Source organism: Primulina tabacum, chromosome 18, assembly GCF_025594145.1.
Source record: "Primulina tabacum isolate GXHZ01 chromosome 18, ASM2559414v2, whole genome shotgun sequence".
NCBI classification, from domain to species: domain Eukaryota; kingdom Viridiplantae; phylum Streptophyta; class Magnoliopsida; order Lamiales; family Gesneriaceae; genus Primulina; species Primulina tabacum.
Window position 1 is genome coordinate 20631677 of NC_134567.1, and position 19096 is coordinate 20650772.

The following is a 19096-nucleotide window of genomic DNA, read 5'->3' on the forward strand; positions in this document are numbered from 1 at the left end:
AATTAATGGACCCTAAACTTATATACATGTGTGTGTGTTAGGTTTAGGGTTAAACACAATTTTTGACTCAAAAAAAAAAAAACCCTAGCCTCCTCTATACCAGCCCGCCACCCGCCTCAACCCGCCATTATACGGGACAGGGCGGGCCTCTGAATGGCCAACCCAGCCCAACCCACCTTGGGCCGTGGGTTAGGCGGGCCAACCCGTTTATTATTTTTTTTAAAAAAAATACTAAACAATATTAAAATAAACATAGAATAAAAATATATTTCAGTCAAATAGTTTCATAAAAAACTTAAAAACATTGAAATAAGATATTGAAAGCATACAACAATCAACATAATCCATAAAAAAATAAAGTGCTTATTCTAATTCACACAAGATTTCATCGTACACATGTACTAAAAATTAACTCATGTAATATCACCAACCGTAAATATAATGAAACATTTATATGTGAATTCCAAATCTTTTTTAGTATACACTTTCTCCAGTTTTTTAAGGGTTTCTCCTCACAAGAAAACAAAAATTAACGATCTTAAGGGTTGTACGCACAAGGCACCTAGCTTTTACCATCCACATTTTCTTAAAAAGTGATAAACATTGGAAGATAACAGAAAGTCGAGGAAACAGATGGTTGTAAATTTCAGAAAATATTATGTGTTCAACAATACCCATAATTACTTTATTTACTATATTATTTCGATAATTCTGGATTAGTTCGAGTTAAACATTAAAAAAAGGGAGGAGACTGAAGAGTATAACATCTTCAAAAAAAATTTGAAGCATAGATATTTTACCAGAGTGATTAAGTTAGGCACATGAGAAAAAATAAGGAAGAAATAGGAATTTTTATATAAAACTTAAAAATATAAAATTCTACCATAATTTGGCGGGCAACGCCAAATGGGCTCCCGTTTGGCCCGCAACCCAAACGGGCTGCTATTTTATCAACCCAACCCGCTCAATTTTTATGGCGGGGCGGACCGGTCTGACGGACCTGACCCAATTTGACAAGCCTAGCCTCCACCACTTGAAAAATTTCAAAATCCTCCTCCAAAAGGTCATTTCAAGTTCGGCCACCTTGAATAATTTGCAAGGTCTTGGGCCGCCTCTCAATTTGTACTTCAACGTTAAAATCTCTTCTAATTTTTTAGTGCAAGTTAGAAGAGGAACAAGTAATCTGAACATGGACCTGATTCGAATATTGAACAAAGAAGATTTGAAGAACGTATGTGGGATTTACGACAAGAGCTACATTCGTTTATATCAGCGCAGTTGGAGCCAAATGAAAATTCACTAAGGTAAAAGTTTTAAACATCATGTGTATGTTTATTCTATTAAAATCATACGAGTGCATAAACAATATCTTGAATGTCAAGATTTTAAATTTTTAAATTTTCTGTTGCGTTTGTGCACGAGAAAACACGTTTCACAGCAAAAGCAGGATGCTAATTATTATTTATAGGACTTGCATTGACATTCTTTGATAGTTTTGATATTATTAATAAATTCGAAAACAAGAGTTTTCTCAAACCACCTTTTTTGTACTTTGGTTTACATCACAATCTCTTTATGTTTTAATATGAGATTGTGTATATAACATAGATTCTCGTTCGAAACACACTTTTAACATGCATGAGTACAACTTTTACAGTGTCTAGTGCAGGCACAATTTTATTTACAAGGAATAAAAAAGATTGCCCTGAATCTCCGAGTGCTCAAAGAAAACGCAAAAACTTTTATGAAAAAATCTCATGAGTCATCCTGTGAAATATATCTCTTATTAAATCACTCAATAAAAAATATTTTTTATTACAAAAATATTAAAATATCGACGATCGACCGACTCACAGGATAAAAAGAAAATATTATATAGTCGCATTATACTCCAGCAGAAATGTTTCATTTCGATAAGCACAATTTGGAATGAAAGTACATTAATACCTTGGGTAGATAGAAATTCATTAAGAAACATTTTATTTGGGATAATTACTTTAAAAAAATTAAGTGTGTGCACAAGTTCTTTTTATTTAAAAAAAAATCAAATATAATTTTTATAGAATAAATAAGAGATCATTTTTTGATGTTTTAAAATTTTTTAAAAAAAGAATCAACCGATAATATATCGCAAACAAATAAAAAAAAATTTAACTACAAAAATTTCGAATAACTGTCTAAGCACTTTATTAATTGTTTTTATTTATAAAAAAAATTATTGAATAATTATCTAACTTGTGATAAATGGCCAAACAATATGATATCGTGTTTAACTCAATTCGTTGTCTCATGCGACATTTGAATTTTTATTCAACAAGAACAGGCAAGCCTGCCTAGGAACAAATGGAAAATTTAAAACGATGATATGAAACATCAATAGAAAAACTGAACCTCCCATATCAAAATACATAAATTGTTCTAACAGTAAAACTAAAAAGGGATTTCTGCGCACACCCACCAATTTTGTATGTGTTAGTTCTAACCTGAAACGCCAGTAGTCTCTCGCCCGGGCCAAATTCACAATTACAATGCCACAAACAAATCCTTGACAAACTGTAGTTCTACATTAGAATCTAAATACTCTACAACCCAGAAGCATATAGTTTCTTCGGTAGCAAAGCAGGTGTGCCTCCTATGGCTACACACCACCTCGCACGAGAAAATATTTTTGATAAAAATTGAGGAAAAATTACACATGGGGATTTCATCGAAAGAATAACTGTAGGCTCCAGGGGAATAAAGCTAAATTTCAGGGTTCAAAATCCACAAAATTAGCTTAATAATCTTGCCAGCACCTTATGAGTCCACCATTTCATCTTGTATCTCATTGGGCGCTATCAGCCCTGGAATTGATAGCATTCTTTGTCGGTCCCTTTCTTTCTGTGCAGCAGCTTCCTCGGCATAAAGATCCTTGTTGTCCTGTATTATTTTAAAGGTAAGATTCAGTACAGAGTTATAAAACTCAATTGAGATTGGGATGGACATTCAAGACTAAGCATCTCATAAACGCCACTTTCAAACCTTTTCCACTCACAGTCGCCCGTCTTTCATCAAATGGACACTATCGTTTTAAACATTCTAAAATTTTAGATCACCGTATTTGGACATGGGATCTGTATATACAGGAGTAGCTGTCGGCCATGATTTCATGAGACATCTAAGTCTGTAATATTATGATCCAATGCCACCTCATAAAACAAACTGAAGTGCTCAGAAATGAACCAGAATTATCAACATTCTCTCAATTTCAAACAATCTAAAAGATAGTGTTTGGATGGAAGGATTTGAAATCCATGAATCTAAATTTATTTTCATTGTTCAGATAACTTATAGAAAAAATATTCAACTACCTACGTATTTACACTACATTTATATTAATCACAATAGAGTTCAAATCCTTAAAAAATTGGAGTCATTTGACATTCATTGTGATTAATATTTGATTATATTGTAAATAAGTAGAACATGGATTTGTGGTTCCTCTGTTTAACTTATTTAACAATGAAAATAAATTCGATTTTGGTTCAATCCAAATACAACACGAAGGAAATTGTAGAGAAAAATAGAAATTCGCTGTAAACAGGGAAATAAGACCTAGGCATACTCAAGCAAATCGAGATGTGCATGTTGCATGAATCAACATGCGTAATAACACTTCACCTGAGCTGAAAATTCCTTTGACTGCACAAGGAAGTCTCTTATGTGGTTCTTGAATGATGAAAGATCAGCTCTCGACTCAAAAAGTCCATTTACAAATTGGGTTACCTGACAAGACATTAAAAAAACAAGGTAGATTGAAATGTGAAACAACATATAAGCTCACAAACTTTGACCACAGGCTTCTCTTCAGTACCTCGGCTGCCGTCATGTTAGGGAAGGATGAACTCAAAAGTTTAATTGTGTACTCACGAACAAACATGCCATTATTAGGATAAGGATAAGGAGCAGTTGCAACATCCCACAAAGGCTCAGTCAATACACCAGATTCCACCTACATGGAAAAAAAATATTAGGGAAGCCCGAGTGACTGAGTGATTAAAAAAAGTAAGATAGAAAACAGAATAAGATTACCAGGCTAAATAGGTGCTGCAGCAACAGCACATGCAATTTAAAACCAGGCTTGTGGAAGGTGTCAGTCAAAACAGCAAAGATTTCTTGCTCTATTGTCGAAAGATAAGTCCTATAGAACTGATTACAAAACTCAGAAGCCTGCCAATTAATAAAAGCGATTGTAAGGCCTGGCATAGAATATATTGTGTGTCACACACAAAAACCAACCAAAAAAACACCTGAAAGTTTTTCAGCATCTCCAGTAATAGGTTGAGTCCAGTTTCGGCAATATTTCGTTCAGTATGCCGGAAGGCCCAAATGATGGAATCCATGATAAGTTTTAGTTGCTAAACAAAAACAGAAAACATCACATTCATAAAAAGATAGTGATAAAAAGTCCAATTTACGTTTAAAGCCCTGAATATTTTAGAACTTCATAGGCCATAGATCATTATCAACAAAGTGATTGGGAATATTATGTACGACAACATACCTCACTGGACAAGTGCATCAAAGCAAGAAAACAATGCGTAGCAATTGCCCGAAGTAACGAAAAAAATTTTAGTCTGTGCTCAGGATAGTCTTCAAAATTCTTTGTGATCATCTGCCATGTAACCAATGATGTCAAACACGCAAAATGATATGGTAGATATTGTTGATAATAAAAGTCCATGAATCATAAACAAAAACTGAAAAAATGGTAATTTAAATTAATTAGCAAGAAGTATTTCGTCAACCTCTAGAGTACACTGAAAAACAGCTTCAAATATGCGAGGAACATCCTCAATCATAGCCCCTTTGTACCTAAACAAAGTAAGAAACGATGAGCAAAGTGCGGCAGGGCCACAAAATAAAATGAAAACAACAATTTTTTCTTTTTTTAAGGCATACTTATTTATTATTGTGGCGAATAGAGAAAGAACTTCCGACTCTCTGGCATCAGGTAAATTCCGGGCATAGTCACCAAGTACGGGATCCATCATCGGAGGAACAAACTGTTTACCAATATGAGGTTGGTCTTCAGCTTTGTCAAGAAATGTCTCAATGAGCTTTAATGTTTCCCTCTTGACTGAGCTGTTAAGTGGTGAACATGAATATCAGAATCCAACAAACATGTAAACAAAGCTTCAAAATTTGGATCTTACCGTAGAAGTTTTACAAAGGATGTCCTGGAAGCGTATGGCCCTCCTTGTTGGATGCTGGTAGATATAAGTTCACTGTACATTCTGCAGCAGACAGGCAAAATCTTGATAAGAAAAGTGTTGCAGAGGTGAACATCCTTGGACAAAATGTTTAGATAGAGATTTCAAAAAAATTTAGACAGACCTGTACACATTGAGCATGTCCAAAAAGATTAGAGAAATCTGTGACATGAAATATGTTCCAAGAGAGTTGGCAGCACTAGTATTTGTCTGGGGAAACAATATCACGCATAAGAGTACATGTGTAACAATACATTTGGAAGAATCAAAATGAGCATTAGTATTCAGTAACACAAATAATTCAAAGACACCATATTTATAAACGAGCTGTTCTCTCTTTTAAGAAAAATCACATGTGACTAGCTCTCTACCATCTAAGAATAAGCCAACATCTTCATTCACCATCAGACATTGTAGATACGAGAATGCACAGAGAATCACAATAAAATCAGTTAAAATACATGTATAACCCCAATACTACATGCTTACTCTGAGAGAACATACCTGCAATATATTAAGCACCGCCCTTATCACATCTTGATCTTTCAGGAAATCCACGCTCTGATGTGCCTGCCCTATAATTTCACCCCATTTCTGCAAAAGACAATGCATTACCACAGATCAAGCTCTACAGGAACTGCAGTTAATGCTAGTATAAAGTAACAGGGATTTATTATTAAAACAGGTGAACGGGTAGGAAATTACCTGATTAGGAAGCTCCATCAATCTCTGTAAGTATTCGTCCCTCTTATGAGGATCCGATTCCGCTTGAATCATATGACCCACCTACAGTGACAAAGATACAGAATTTAAAACTTAAAACTAACATTGGGATAATTTACGTGTAATACATGGTGTTAAATCAAGAATATCGTAGTCACTCCTTTCCTAAAATTTAAATGTGGCAAATAACAAGGTCTTACAGATTCATAAAAGGAATGGATCTGATGAGGCTCGAGATCTGCAATAGTCGTTGGAAGAGTGGTTAATAGTTCTGAAACGAATGGTTCATTTTCTCCAACCTGGAACGAAGAAATGACATGCATGGTTAAAAAATCGTTGGCTTCCAAAGATATTGCTTGCCTATTCCTATCAGAAAAAATGATTGATTGAAGCCCGACCTGTACAATAACAAATTTACGTTTGCATTTCTGCACGATTTTCAAGAACGTATCACATGCCATGTCCTACACACAAGTAGAAGGGATATACACTATTAGAGCACAATAAAAAACCTGTAAATAATTAATAAAGGAGCATGTCCTTGTAAGTCCAAAGATAAAAATGCAGGACGTAAACAGAAGCACCCTGCCCTACCAGCGGCTACCATACGTGCGGTATTATTTAATATAACTGAGCAAATATCAGATTAAACCTGAACTCCAGGATGGGTTTCGTGCATGAATTCAAACAACTTGTTCACGACAGTTTTCAAGAACTTCCAATGAGCCCTCAAAAATCTAGGGTACTGCCCAACCACATACCTGCATCCACGGAAGTGAATCATAAAGGATAAGTTTCAACCAAATTAGTCAAACAATGTCTCTTAAGTCAACTACAACTTATAGAGTGAACCATAGATAGCTCATCAATCAGAACTAGTTGTCATGCAGTACCATAACCGACAATTGTCACAATCTAAGAAAGAGAATCTTTACATTATATTACTGGCAATGACTGCTTTATTGTCCTTTCCTTTGGTAATCTCACAGAGGTTCAACAAATCACGAATGACCATCACCAGAAACCTGTTTTCCTGTCAAAAGTACAAAAGTTGCACAAATCCTTCAAATGTAGAACAGAGGGTTGGAGAAAATTCTTTCATGTCAAAAAATGATGCAACCACAATGACGAGAATAGGATTAACTTATATAATAAGAATAGCTTTGACAAGAGCAAATATAAGTGATAAAACTTCAATTTTAACGATTCAAAATGGAACTATAAAACTGGAATCACACTAGTACACTAGGACAATCATATTCTCAGCCATGATCACACGAGGAATAAAAATGAACCTAACAGGTTTTATCACCTAAATTCTGATGCTAAATTGCTAATGAATGTATGGCCACAAGAACAAGGATAAATTGTTTACAACTGCAGAAAGGGATACACAAAGAAGCAAACAAAAAATAGTCGAATGAAAAATAATGTCTGGTGCAAGCTTTGCTTAGCTACGAATCAAAGTTATGCCTCAACATAGGCTCAGAACTTTCATAATATTAATAGCAACTACATCCTAAGACAAGAAATAAATATATGAAGGAACAGACATGACAAAATTATATCTTATGGAAAAAACAAGTAAAAAATGCAATTAAAATTTCCCCTCCAAATTCAAAAAACAAAAAAAAATACATACCTGCTCCTCCACCATTGAACCAGAGATAGATCCAATTGCCCAACATAATGTATTGAGGTTGTTCCAGGTCCAATCCTCTCCACTCAGTTGTTTACTTAATTTCTTCAGCATCTGTTTTTATAGCCAGAAATTAAATCCATAAACTGAATTGGATCGAAGTCAAAAGCGCATAAAATCAAATACAGAGCCTTTCAGCATCTAGAAATATAACCAGAAGTTGGTGAATCGTTCAAAAACTAGGATGTAGGAAGTGAAGTGCTTCGGAGAGAACAAAATAATTACTTAATTCTACCAGAAATAAAAATTATCAATCGTACTCAAATACAAAAAAAAAAGGGCCACCACAGATAGTAACAACAGTACCAGAGCCCAAGCAGATAACCCTGACAACCTAAATGCTAGTGTTTTCTATATTAAAGAGGGCTGAGGGTTAAGTTAGGGGAACAAAAATTCACATTGGAATTAAAACATCTAAAAAAGAGCCATGAGGTGTAAATTGACAAAGCCACTAGCATGCATTTATTCCTTTATTAGGGATTTCAAAGTCTCTTTTTTAAAACATGATATAAGCTTTACATTTGTTTGTGGAATTGGAGGCGGCAATAAGAATTCAGTACCCAAGAGTAATACCTGAATACTAGAAAAATATATCAAACAAAAATCACACTTGGAATTCACTACATCTGCCATGGGACATTCAGAAAAGCAAGAATGGATAAACGTTAGTTCTGGACTCTGGTCCCTGAATGACCTTAGTTTGTTCCAAAACGTTATTGGGGAGAAGGGAATAAGCCATGCCTAAACTTAAAGGGTGTATCATGCACAGTGATATAACGATATGTCAGCTGTAATTGTGTTTCATCAGCTGATTGAATTTTACTGCAGCACAAGCATTTGATCATAGTAAATAGGACACACAACTCCTTGCCACAAGCTCATATAGGTGCAGAGATGAATACCAGTTGTTCTGTATCTTCATGATCAAGATGAGCCAAGTAGATCAGAGTTTCCCTCATAATCTGCAAGTTATTTTATAATTAAGCGTGTCAATATGAAGTAGAATAGTATGCACGAGATTCAAATTGAAAAACTAGGAAACATGAAGTGCTTTAGGAATTTAAAAATTAAGATCAAGGACCTTATACTGCACAAGCACATCATTGTCTTTCATGGTTTCACGAACTATATTTCCATTTTCATCCTCAACGATAAGCACCTCTTCTGGCTTTGCCATACGACAGATCATCAGCAGTCTCAACTTTGACATTGGTCCAGCATACAGCTGACGTCGCTGCATGAGTTGTGAACCAAGTCCATCAACCATACCGAGAAGCGGAAGCATTGGAGTCTAGTTATTCAATACAAAAATCAGGCAGCTATTGTATAAATCTATATAACAGTAAAAGTTGGTTCAAAGAAAAAGTTTCTTTATTTAATGAAGATAATACACGGAATGCTATAATCAATTAATTAATCATTTAACTTTCTCTTTATCTAAAGATAAGTAAAGATTTATAACTTTTATCCATTATTGTACATCCATTCTTAGGATATGTTGACACATTTCTACTGATGCACAGGTTTTAACCAATTTGCCTAATTGCAAAGATTAAAAATAAAATCAAAGTGCAATAACAGTCAATGTCACTATGATACAGTTCGATTCTTTTTTAAACAGAACTGATGATGGAAAGGGAATTGTATCAAAGATAATGGGGCTGCTGATTTCATTGTATATAGGATATAGCAAATTCACGTCTAAGGCTAACCAGAAACAAAATTAGAACAAGTAATCTATTTTCTCAAAGTTGAGGATCCATTTAAAGCGGTCAACACAAAGAATCAACAATACTCAATTCTACCCAAATCACAAACATAATTCCAACTCGGTATGTTATCCACAATTCACCATGAAACTTCAGACTTTAAATCAAGATGGATTTCACCATCCAAGAAATGCATGCAACAAAAACAGAGGAATATTGTTGTATAAAACAAGTCCCAGATAATTAAGAGGGAAAATACAAATGTGTGTTGCCCTTTTGGGAAGGGTTTTCAACCAACCAACTGCAAGAGAAAGCAACACCAAAATAATCAGTCTTTACAAGGCATAACTTTACACGGATTTCCATATTTGTTAAGTCCGGATCTGATACGAGAAACATATGTTCTATATCTTTACTCTAGCAAGCGAACATAATTTACATAAATATTTCCAAGCATCAAAGAAATCAGCTAGATTACCAGTTTTAAACTAACAGAAGACAGAGAATAGGTAAAACATCATTGCACCTGCAGTCCCATCATGTTTGCAGTCACTGCCGGATTATCCAGATTATGGTGAGCTTCAAACAGCTCCAAAACTAGGGAGTTCCAATAGTCCAAACAAACCTGCAAGCCAATAGACCTCAAAAACTAACTTGGTAGCTGCTAGTGTAGTGACAGCTTTACCGTCATGTATCATATCATATTGATGCTAGGCAGATCAAGACTAAAACTAGGAGCTCCCGGCAGTGTTGGAGCAAAAAACAATGTAATAATTGTTATAAAGAAATTGAGGATGAAACGTGTCTACCTTAAAAACTTCGGTATCATCCACATATGAGATATTGATGAGATACTCAAGGCCGATTAGCAGCGCATTTATGTTCTCTTGTGACGATTCTAAAACTCGAATATGAGACTGCATCAGAAAACAAAAGGAAAACCAGAGGAGAGTTATTTCAGTGAAGGACACCGCTGGCCACAATCGATGTTCTAACACTTTTGGCCACAGAATAATTAAAGTGGGTTCATAATTTAGAACAACGCACAAGCGTGGGAGGCCTTCCCTGGAAAATAAAAGAACTAAAGATGAAAAAACCAACTGCCCACAGAATCATTCGCATGATATATCCAGTAGCACACTCTAGGGTAAAATCTCAACACAGAGAACTTCCTATACCAACTCGATAATATATTAATCACTAATTAAAACAACCTCATATACATAATAATTCATATATATGTGACTAGTGGACCAATTCCACCTGTATAAAAAAATTGCAAAGCTTTAAATTAAAATTAAAAATATCCAATATAATTGCAACTTGTTTACAAGCAACTTCCACATGATGGCACCCACAAAATAAACGTAGCAAACCAATTTTCAAGAGGTCTTTTATTGCGTCTGTTCTAGTTCATTGGAAGAGATGACAAAGGGAGTTTACCTTGAAAAACGATGTGAAAAACAAAGCCAAATTCTGAATGAAGGCCTGGGAGTAAAAAATGTAGCAGAATATCAGCATTGACAAACAAGGAACAAACTACAAACTTTGACATTTGATATCATTCAAAAAATACCTGCTCCTCAGTGTTTCCATTCGCATAAGCTTCTAAAAAGTTTGTAGTTGGGGGGAGGATGTTCTACAAGGCAACAAGGATAGTTTCGGAGAATCATCTAAGAATCCCACTCGTTGTCCCTAAAATTTAGTGAAATCAACATCGCAATATTGCATAAATATAAGAAATACCTGCAGTTGCACCAAGAATATTGTATACATATTGACATACTGCATGTTATAAAAATCCCCAAAACTAAGAGCAGCAACCTGCAAGCCCGGTTCATGCACAGCCATAATTATTTTAGGAAAGAGCACAATTAGCATTCTAAAGGTGACAGTGCAACATACCTCCGTCAAACACTGAAGTGTCAGATTGCGATATGCAGGCACGGGAAAAAACTTAAGAAGTGTTTCAAGCTGCCGAACAAAGACCCAGGGGCAACAAATTAAATTTAGCAAAAACAAATCTTAGAAAACAAAAGATTCGGTAAATAAGAAGGCCACAGATCCTCCCAATCTAAGAAGAAACCACATGAAAGGAAAGAATACACACCAGTGGAGACTCAAATATGTAACCAAGAGGAATCCATGAAAGAAATGCATGCAATGTAGCTAGGGTAGCCCTGATAAGTTCAGCCCTTTGAGATGCTGATAATACGTATAGGCATAATTCGTGAATGAGCTGGAACTCACTGTCAACAAACATAACTCCACAACATTAGGAGAAAAGAAACAGCATGATTGAAAATACGAACAAGTGAATTGCTAGTGGCAGACATCACGCGATTACAAATATAAAAAATTGAGTTAACCTGCACTGAAAATCTAATTGGCAACATAAAAACCACTGAAGTAATCCATAACTAGACCAAGAATCAAATTCCTACCTGTTCAATGATTGTTTTAACTCTTTAATCTTTTGCTGAGTCATTTCACCCCTTGAGAAGTCAAAGACCTCTTCACTTAGAAGCTGACAACATCTTTTCGTCAACTAAATTTACTTCCTTATTAATAAAGACAAACAGAGGTATGAATTACTGACTTTTAGAATGGCCATGCAATTCTCGCAGATGGTTTCACTAGTTTTTGCAGCTGCGACCAAGTCAGGAATGAAGCTTCGCCAACGGGCTGGCCACTCATGCTTCAAAATCTGAGAATACCATACCACAATCTTAATCAAGTTAACATAGAGAATTTTAGTCGCAAGATTCCCCAGTTGAACGAGGAGATCCATGGAAAGAAACTCTGGATATTATAGAGGCAATCATATTAAGAATAAATATAATACCTGCACTAATATAATGTTGAGTTTGTTAACATATAACCTCTCTCGCCGAAAGGAGATCTCATCGCTTGAAAGCTACAAAACACATTGCTTTGTGAAACTCTAAGCATACAAAACCTCATAACCTAAACATAACAGGAAAGAAATCACAAAACTCGTCCCAGAAAGAATTGGCCATAATCACCTTCACAATAACTTCGGAAATATAGTTTTTCATGCCGTCTCGTTGTTCGGCGGGCAAAGCATTCCATCTATACTTGATAACACCTTCTAGAACCTGTTCAGGAAGCAGTTCACTTATCAGTATCACCAAGCAACGTATAAAAACAAAAGACGAGAATTAGCAACATGCAGAAAGTAGTTGGTGACTTGGTGTTAAAAACAGAGGTGGAAATCTTACTACAACACATATTAGACTTCTCCATGGAATAGTTAATCACAGACCTGTAGGGCAAAAAACTTGGTGTTCAAGTTCTGAGTACTGGACAAAATGTGAACCACTTGAAGCCACATATCTGGATTATTTTGAAGGTCCCGCAAAATATGATCTGCGGCAGTCCTCTGCCACATGAAAAGGGAAAACCGATATATGTTATTCACATAATAAGCAAAAAAGGAAATTTCCAATGGCCATTCCATGCTCTTTATCATTCAATGTAAATTTCTCCACTACCAATAGAAACCGCGAAAAAAAAGTAAAACTAATAACCAAAATACAATTCAGATCCGTAAACAATGTCTGAAATTAAATAAACAGAAAGTTTTACACGAGTAAATATATTCAGCACGAAAGATGCATGTAGAGGTGTAAATAATCAAGTGAAAACCCACTCTTTCAAGGCATAAAATTTTAAAACTATCAATATTCATCCTCAAGAACATTCAGAGTTAAGACATGGTCCTTCCTCATCATTCATACATTCATAATATATCATTTGTGAAATTTAAATCATGACTTTTAAAACAATAGACCAAAATAATATCTACATATCCGTCTGCCAGATCCATCAGCCATTGCTATGATATCAAATATTATTTTGATATTAAATATTATTTACGATACTTTAATAGTTTTTATCCAATCAAACTGACAAGGCAGACTCAATTTGTCCGTTCTGATATGGTTGCACAAAGTGGTAATAAATTTATTACTTTACAGTTAAATAATTGATATTGGTAGAAATTACGCATGAGTTATTGCACATTCCTCCACTTAATTAATAATAGAGGTATATTATAAAACTTTTGAAGTTTTTTTAAAAAAAAATTCAAGGTTAAGGCTTTAAGCTGAGTTCAACTGAAGCCAAGTGAAAAGAATAAAAAGATTTACTGATTATTCCGATTAGATTGTCCCTATATACTTCGAGACTGGATGTTAAAATTATTATATGCTTTTAAGAAATTAATAGCAATGATATCATCAATTACAATGTTTATCGTGAACCGAGAGTTTGTTAGGTCTAAGTAAAGTGAAATCAGCTCAAATCACGCTACACTTTTTCTCTGTTTATAGATTCAAGGGTGTTTCGATATAACCAAGGTGACTACCAGAGACAGTAACAAATAAACAAAGCAGCAGATAACAAAAGGCAAAATACACAAACTTGTTGCAAGAAATTAGATACGCACTGTTCCAAACAAGGAATTTTTTCTATGTAAGTTATGGACAAACCTTAACGACAATCAATTGCATACCTCCACACTGAAGGCAAAGCAGAAATATTAACAGTATTCATGCTAAAAAGTTAAAATTTACGAAAGGTAGTCATAACATGCGCAAAAAGCACCAAAGATGACGTAATCTCGAAAGACCATGCACAGAGTTCACATGCATGGTAGGAGAGCCAATAATTTCAAGTTGTGAGAAGGTTCAACAGTCCATAAGTTCAGAATGCATTCACCACCTCCCTTGGAAAATAATATGAAAGAATAGCCTAAGTGTAGGTGATCGTTGTAAATGTCTCTATAACGCCAGTGTTGAGAAGGTCCTAATAAATTACACAAATGTTAAAAAACCCTCTTAAGTATATAATCACTCTCAAAAACAGAGCAGACGTTGTTCCAGACCTGGCATTTTTACTTTCGTTCCAAAGGACAATTAGGGAATAATAAACAAAATGTGCCAGAATCCTTAATAGATGCGAACAAAATAATTTTATAAAGACCTGAATAGAAGCAAGAAATATTTGTGACCATATGAAATATATGCATTGAATGACAAGCCACAACGTTATATATTCACTTTCTAGTACATTAACTTGAATCATGGACAAATAATCACCGAGAAAATTCGTTTAAAATCCAAAGAGGACTTAACTATTCACGTAACACTCCATTGTTCGGCCCGTTGAGGAATTATTTAATTCTAAAATTTTAAGGACGAAAAAACAATCACAGCCCCAACAGTTAATGGCGTTCATCTACAACCAAATTCTCAAAAAATTATAGTCAGTGTCCATAGTAGATAATGCTACTTACGATGCCACAAACATTGCCTCAAAACTCAAGACCAAATACATCGCCTTTCTTGCACTCACCGTTAGCAATTACAAACGCAAAAGCCAAAAAACGACAACCAGAGAAACTCAGATATTCCAAAAAAACATTAAAAAAACGATTAAAAGAATGCTTCAGACCTCCTCTTTAGATCCAGTTCCATAGAAAGCAGCGACAGTGGCATCGAGCAGAGCAACATCCACCGGATGGCTCAAATCCCGCAACTTCTCTGCCGCCATGGAGAAGATCACCGCTCCCTACTGTGAATAAAAGCCCTAGCAGACAAAAAAACAGCCAGCTATCCAAAAACCCTAAGAAACAAACCCTAGTTTCGATGTAGAAGAAGGAATTGGGAAATTTAAAAAGACAGCTTCAAAATGAAGCAGAACAAGTGAGGGATTTAGAGAGGGGCTTTGAAATTAGTTTGAGCCCTTCCCTCCGTTTATATAGTGAGAGAGAGAGAGATTTTGATTTATTTTGTATATACTGTTTTCTTCTACCTTATGTAATAATTTTTATTATTATAATAAATGGTCATCATGGACAATATGGGCTGGTCCGTTTAGGATTTCGGCCCATTCATACTTTTTCAAATTCGAGGTAGGTCTCTTGTCTCACGAATCTTTATTTGTGAGACATGTCAACCCAACCGATATTTACAATAAAAGTAATACTCTTAGCAAAAAAAATAATATTTTTCATAGATGAGTCAAATAAGATATATGTCTCACAAAATACGACCCGTGAAACCGTCTCACACAAGTTTTTGCCAATGAGCTAACGGAGGTTAGTTATTTTAATTCAAACTCTAATTTATTCAAAAAAGTTAAATTCAAATTGGATCATTAAATCAAAATGAAATTTTAATCTATTAAATTTATTTAAATTCAATAAAATATGAGCATAAAATATTTAATATAAAAAAGTTAGAAAAGCCATCAATGTTTTTTTTTATTAATTAAGATGACTTTGTAAATTTAAAATTTTCAATTAAAAATGGGATATATCATATATATATTTAAAAATATCATTAAAATATTTCTCTAATAATATTTAAATTATGATCTATACCTCAATAACTAGAAAGTTAATGATGATTTACTTCAATACCACCAAACCTCTCATTTCTCATCAAATTCATTGATGGCAGAAAGAAATTAAGAATGATTTGTATAAAAAATATTTTTTTGTCACATGTAATTTAACAAAAATAATCCATAATATATGTTCCAAATATATATACATATATATATAAACCTAAAACTAGCATTTTTTTCAAAAATAGCATAAACGTCATAAATCTTCTCAAAAACCACTCTTTAATTCCAAAAGTCATGAAAATCTTTAAAAAATTGTAAAATCAATAGATGTGCGGAAAAACTAGCAAAGGTCCTTGAATTAGTGCACTGTCCACCCAGCCAGTTCAGTCATCCAACCCTCCTGCCTCAACAGTAAAATCTTCACTTGCATCATTCGCACCTAGTGGGTCTATTGACTCAGGAAGTATTAACCATAGTAACAAGTAATACGTATACATCCACATGCGACAGTAAAATACTATTAAACAAATTAGCTTTTTCATTAACATGCATAAATTTAAACATTTTCTTTAATCATATATTTTTTTCATCATATACATATACATTTCCTTTTAAGGTAAAATATGTTCGTTAATTGTGACAATCCTTTCATTTTTCTGTCGGTTGATCAATCTCAGCTGTAACCAATGTACAAGGCGGCGGGGGAACATTAAACACTTTTCCGTTATGTGCCTTGATCTATAATTGGCGGGGACACCAGCAACCACTTTTCCTTTGCTAGGCCTTGTTTTATGGAAATTCGGTATTGGATTCTCACGAGGCTTAGTCCCGTAAACGGGTTCCAGTGGGGCTTAGTCTCTAGCAAATCCCCATTTCCTTATTGTCATAATTAAGTCACTTCATTCAAAACAATTTCAGTATTTTCATCACTTTATAAAAATAAATGCTTAGATAGAGATCATTTTCTTTTAAACCAAGAATGCAACACGTTTTTAGAATTTATCATTTACCATCAAAAACTCCATAATCTTTCAAAATAAACATTGCAGCATTCAGGATACTGTCAGGACTCCTAAAATTTTTCAGGTGTAAAATGACCGTTTTGCCCCTGAAACCCTAACTTTTCCATTTTGCCCCTAGACCTCAAAACTTCGACCCGAATCAAACCAAACTTATCATAACACCTTAAAACATACCCATAAATATTTCTTACACGTAAATTTAAGTCCCTTGACTGAATTCGTAATTCGTTTTATAACTTGAACCGACGTCCCAGTTTCAACTCGAATCTTAACCAAACTTTACCAGACTTTCACCATAAATTAACCACACTTATCCATACATTATGCAACCCAATTCAAGCAATTTAAAACCCTTGGCAATGCCTAGCAACCTTCTGAATTTTTCTGCACATTTGAACCAAACCCTTGCCTCAACCAATTCTCATGTTATTCGATCCTTGCCGACCTCTTAGGACCCATTCGGTGTAATGCCCTAGATTCGACGACTGTCCTCACTGTACTAAGACGAGTCTTTCCAGCGTGCTTATGTCCTCACTCACACGCACCCTAGGAAACTTCCCAGGAGGTCACTCATCCCAAAATTGCCCCAAGTCAAGCACGCTTAACTTTAGAGTTCTTATGTGATGAGCTACCGAAAAGAAGATGCACCTTCATGATATGAGTAATACCAATCAAATCTTTTAAGCCCTCTTCAACTCTACAGTACATTACATTGAACAGTCTCGGAATCTCTTTCTTTCCGGTGTGGGATCGGTTCATTCATGTTCTCTCCACTTAGAAGCCTGCCAGGAGCCGCTCATTGTCCGTGCAACCTCATGGCACCGGCGATCACCCCCCGCCCTCTTCGGCCCCGTGCCTCACATACTGAAACGTCTGCTTATTCGTTTTCTTAAAAAGCACTATAAATTTTTTTTTCAAACCTCACATACCATTCGGCCGAATCATAAAATATTTTTTTGACATCATTTTAAAATAAATCAACCAACTAACATTTGAAAAGTATAGCTCATACTATAACCTCTCAAAAACCACTCATAGATAAAACGTCGTAAAAATATCTTTAACATAACTTAAAATCATAAATCATAACTAATGCGGAAAACTAACGTCGGTCCTCGGGTTATGTGCACCTTCAGTCCAGCAAAGTCAACCATCAAGACCTCCATTAATATTATTATCATAATCACCTGCATCAATACCTAGTGAGTCTAAAGACTCAACACGTCATATTCTTGATAACAAGTAATACGTAATACAGTTAACATATAACAGTGAAAAATACTTGTACTTAAAATATCGTTTTCATGAAGATGCATAAACTTAAAACATAACATTTTCGTAAACATTTTCATGATACATAAAAATTTAAACAAAAACGTTTTCATAATCTTATGCATAAACATTTTCATAAACATAATAATATAAACATATTCATATTCATATTCATATGCATATCCATATCCATATTCATATTCATATTCATGTTCGTGTTTGTTGAATTCAGATCGTGATTGTGACTCGTATTCTTGATCGAATTGGGCGATGAATCCATCTAAAAAAACCACAGTACTGGGCGACGGGGACACCAGCGACACTCTCACCGGTCAACTGAGCCTTGGCCAACGTATTAACATATTCATATTCGTATTCGTATTCGTATCCGTATCCAAAGAAACACGATCGTCGGGCTCCCACTGAGACCATAACCCTCACGATATTTCCAACATGTAGTAGTCACAATCCCTTCACGTCCTTCAAAATTTCGTATTTTCATCACTTAATAAAAACATGCATATAATATCATTTTATTTTGGAACCAAGCATGCAACATATCTTTTAAATGTCCAATTTAAAACTTAATAATTTATGAACATTTAAAAATCATGATTTCAACATATAAAAATTCATAAACACCCATAAACATTTTAAAATAACATTTTTACATCATAAACCTTTAAAGTAAACATTTAAATCATAAACATTTAAAATAAACGTTTTGACATAAAAATCCATAAACATTTAAAATAATCATTTTAACATGTTAACATTCATAACATTAAAAATAATCATATTAGCATATAAAACAGCATTCAGGACACTGCCATGACATTTACTAATTTTTTGATGTAAAAAGATCGTTTTACCCCTGAACGTAAAATTTCACATTTTTGACTTTTTCATAATTTCATTGACTCGAACATGTTCCAAATAATTATTTAAGCTTACATGAATTTTATCATATTTTTATTTAGCATAAATCGAGGACTTTTAAATTAATCTTTAAATGTGACGTATTAATGCATTTTAATCCCG

General features: G+C 34.5%; 1 protein-coding gene across 3 annotated transcripts; it reads right to left on the minus strand.

Annotated features, from left to right (window-relative positions):
• Nucleotides 1–2351: 2351 nt before the first annotated feature.
• LOC142532199 (protein EXPORTIN 1A) lies at nt 2352–15198 on the minus strand. 3 transcript variants are annotated; one of them, XM_075638483.1, is made up of 32 exons: nt 14862–15198; nt 12670–12786; nt 12410–12502; nt 12229–12300; nt 11983–12090; nt 11828–11910; nt 11494–11632; nt 11289–11357; nt 11130–11207; nt 10960–11022; nt 10827–10871; nt 10193–10300; nt 9910–10008; nt 8756–8908; nt 8577–8636; nt 7618–7728; nt 6911–7008; nt 6628–6736; nt 6374–6439; nt 6176–6274; nt 5958–6038; nt 5757–5846; nt 5377–5462; nt 5196–5276; nt 4942–5124; nt 4788–4854; nt 4544–4654; nt 4290–4397; nt 4072–4209; nt 3854–3991; nt 3661–3765; nt 2352–2919 (listed from the first exon to the last, which is right to left on the minus strand). In XM_075638483.1, the coding sequence occupies exons 1-32, from the start codon at nt 14958–14960 to the stop codon at nt 2797–2799; spliced, it is 3180 nt and encodes a 1059-aa protein (XP_075494598.1). In that variant the 5' UTR covers nt 14961–15198; the 3' UTR covers nt 2352–2796. The 3 variants fall into 3 exon arrangements, with proteins under 3 accessions (XP_075494598.1, XP_075494597.1, XP_075494596.1); XM_075638482.1 differs by having other exon boundaries at nt 8756–8965; XM_075638481.1 differs by having other exon boundaries at nt 8756–8965; nt 11130–11357.
• Between the last annotated feature and the right edge of the window lie 3898 nt (nt 15199–19096).

Coding starts and splice junctions, on each gene's coding strand:
- LOC142532199 (XM_075638481.1), bottom strand. CDS start 14,960: ATGGCGGCAGAGAAGTTGCGGGATTTGAGCCATCCGGTGGATGTTGCT. Junction 12,301..12,409: donor TTTCCGAAGTTATTGTGAAG/GTGATTATGGCC, acceptor TGTGTTTTGTAG/CTTTCAAGCGATGAGATCTC. Junction 4,398..4,543: donor TGATGCACTTGTCCAGTGAG/GTATGTTGTCGT, acceptor GTTTTTGTTTAG/CAACTAAAACTTATCATGGA.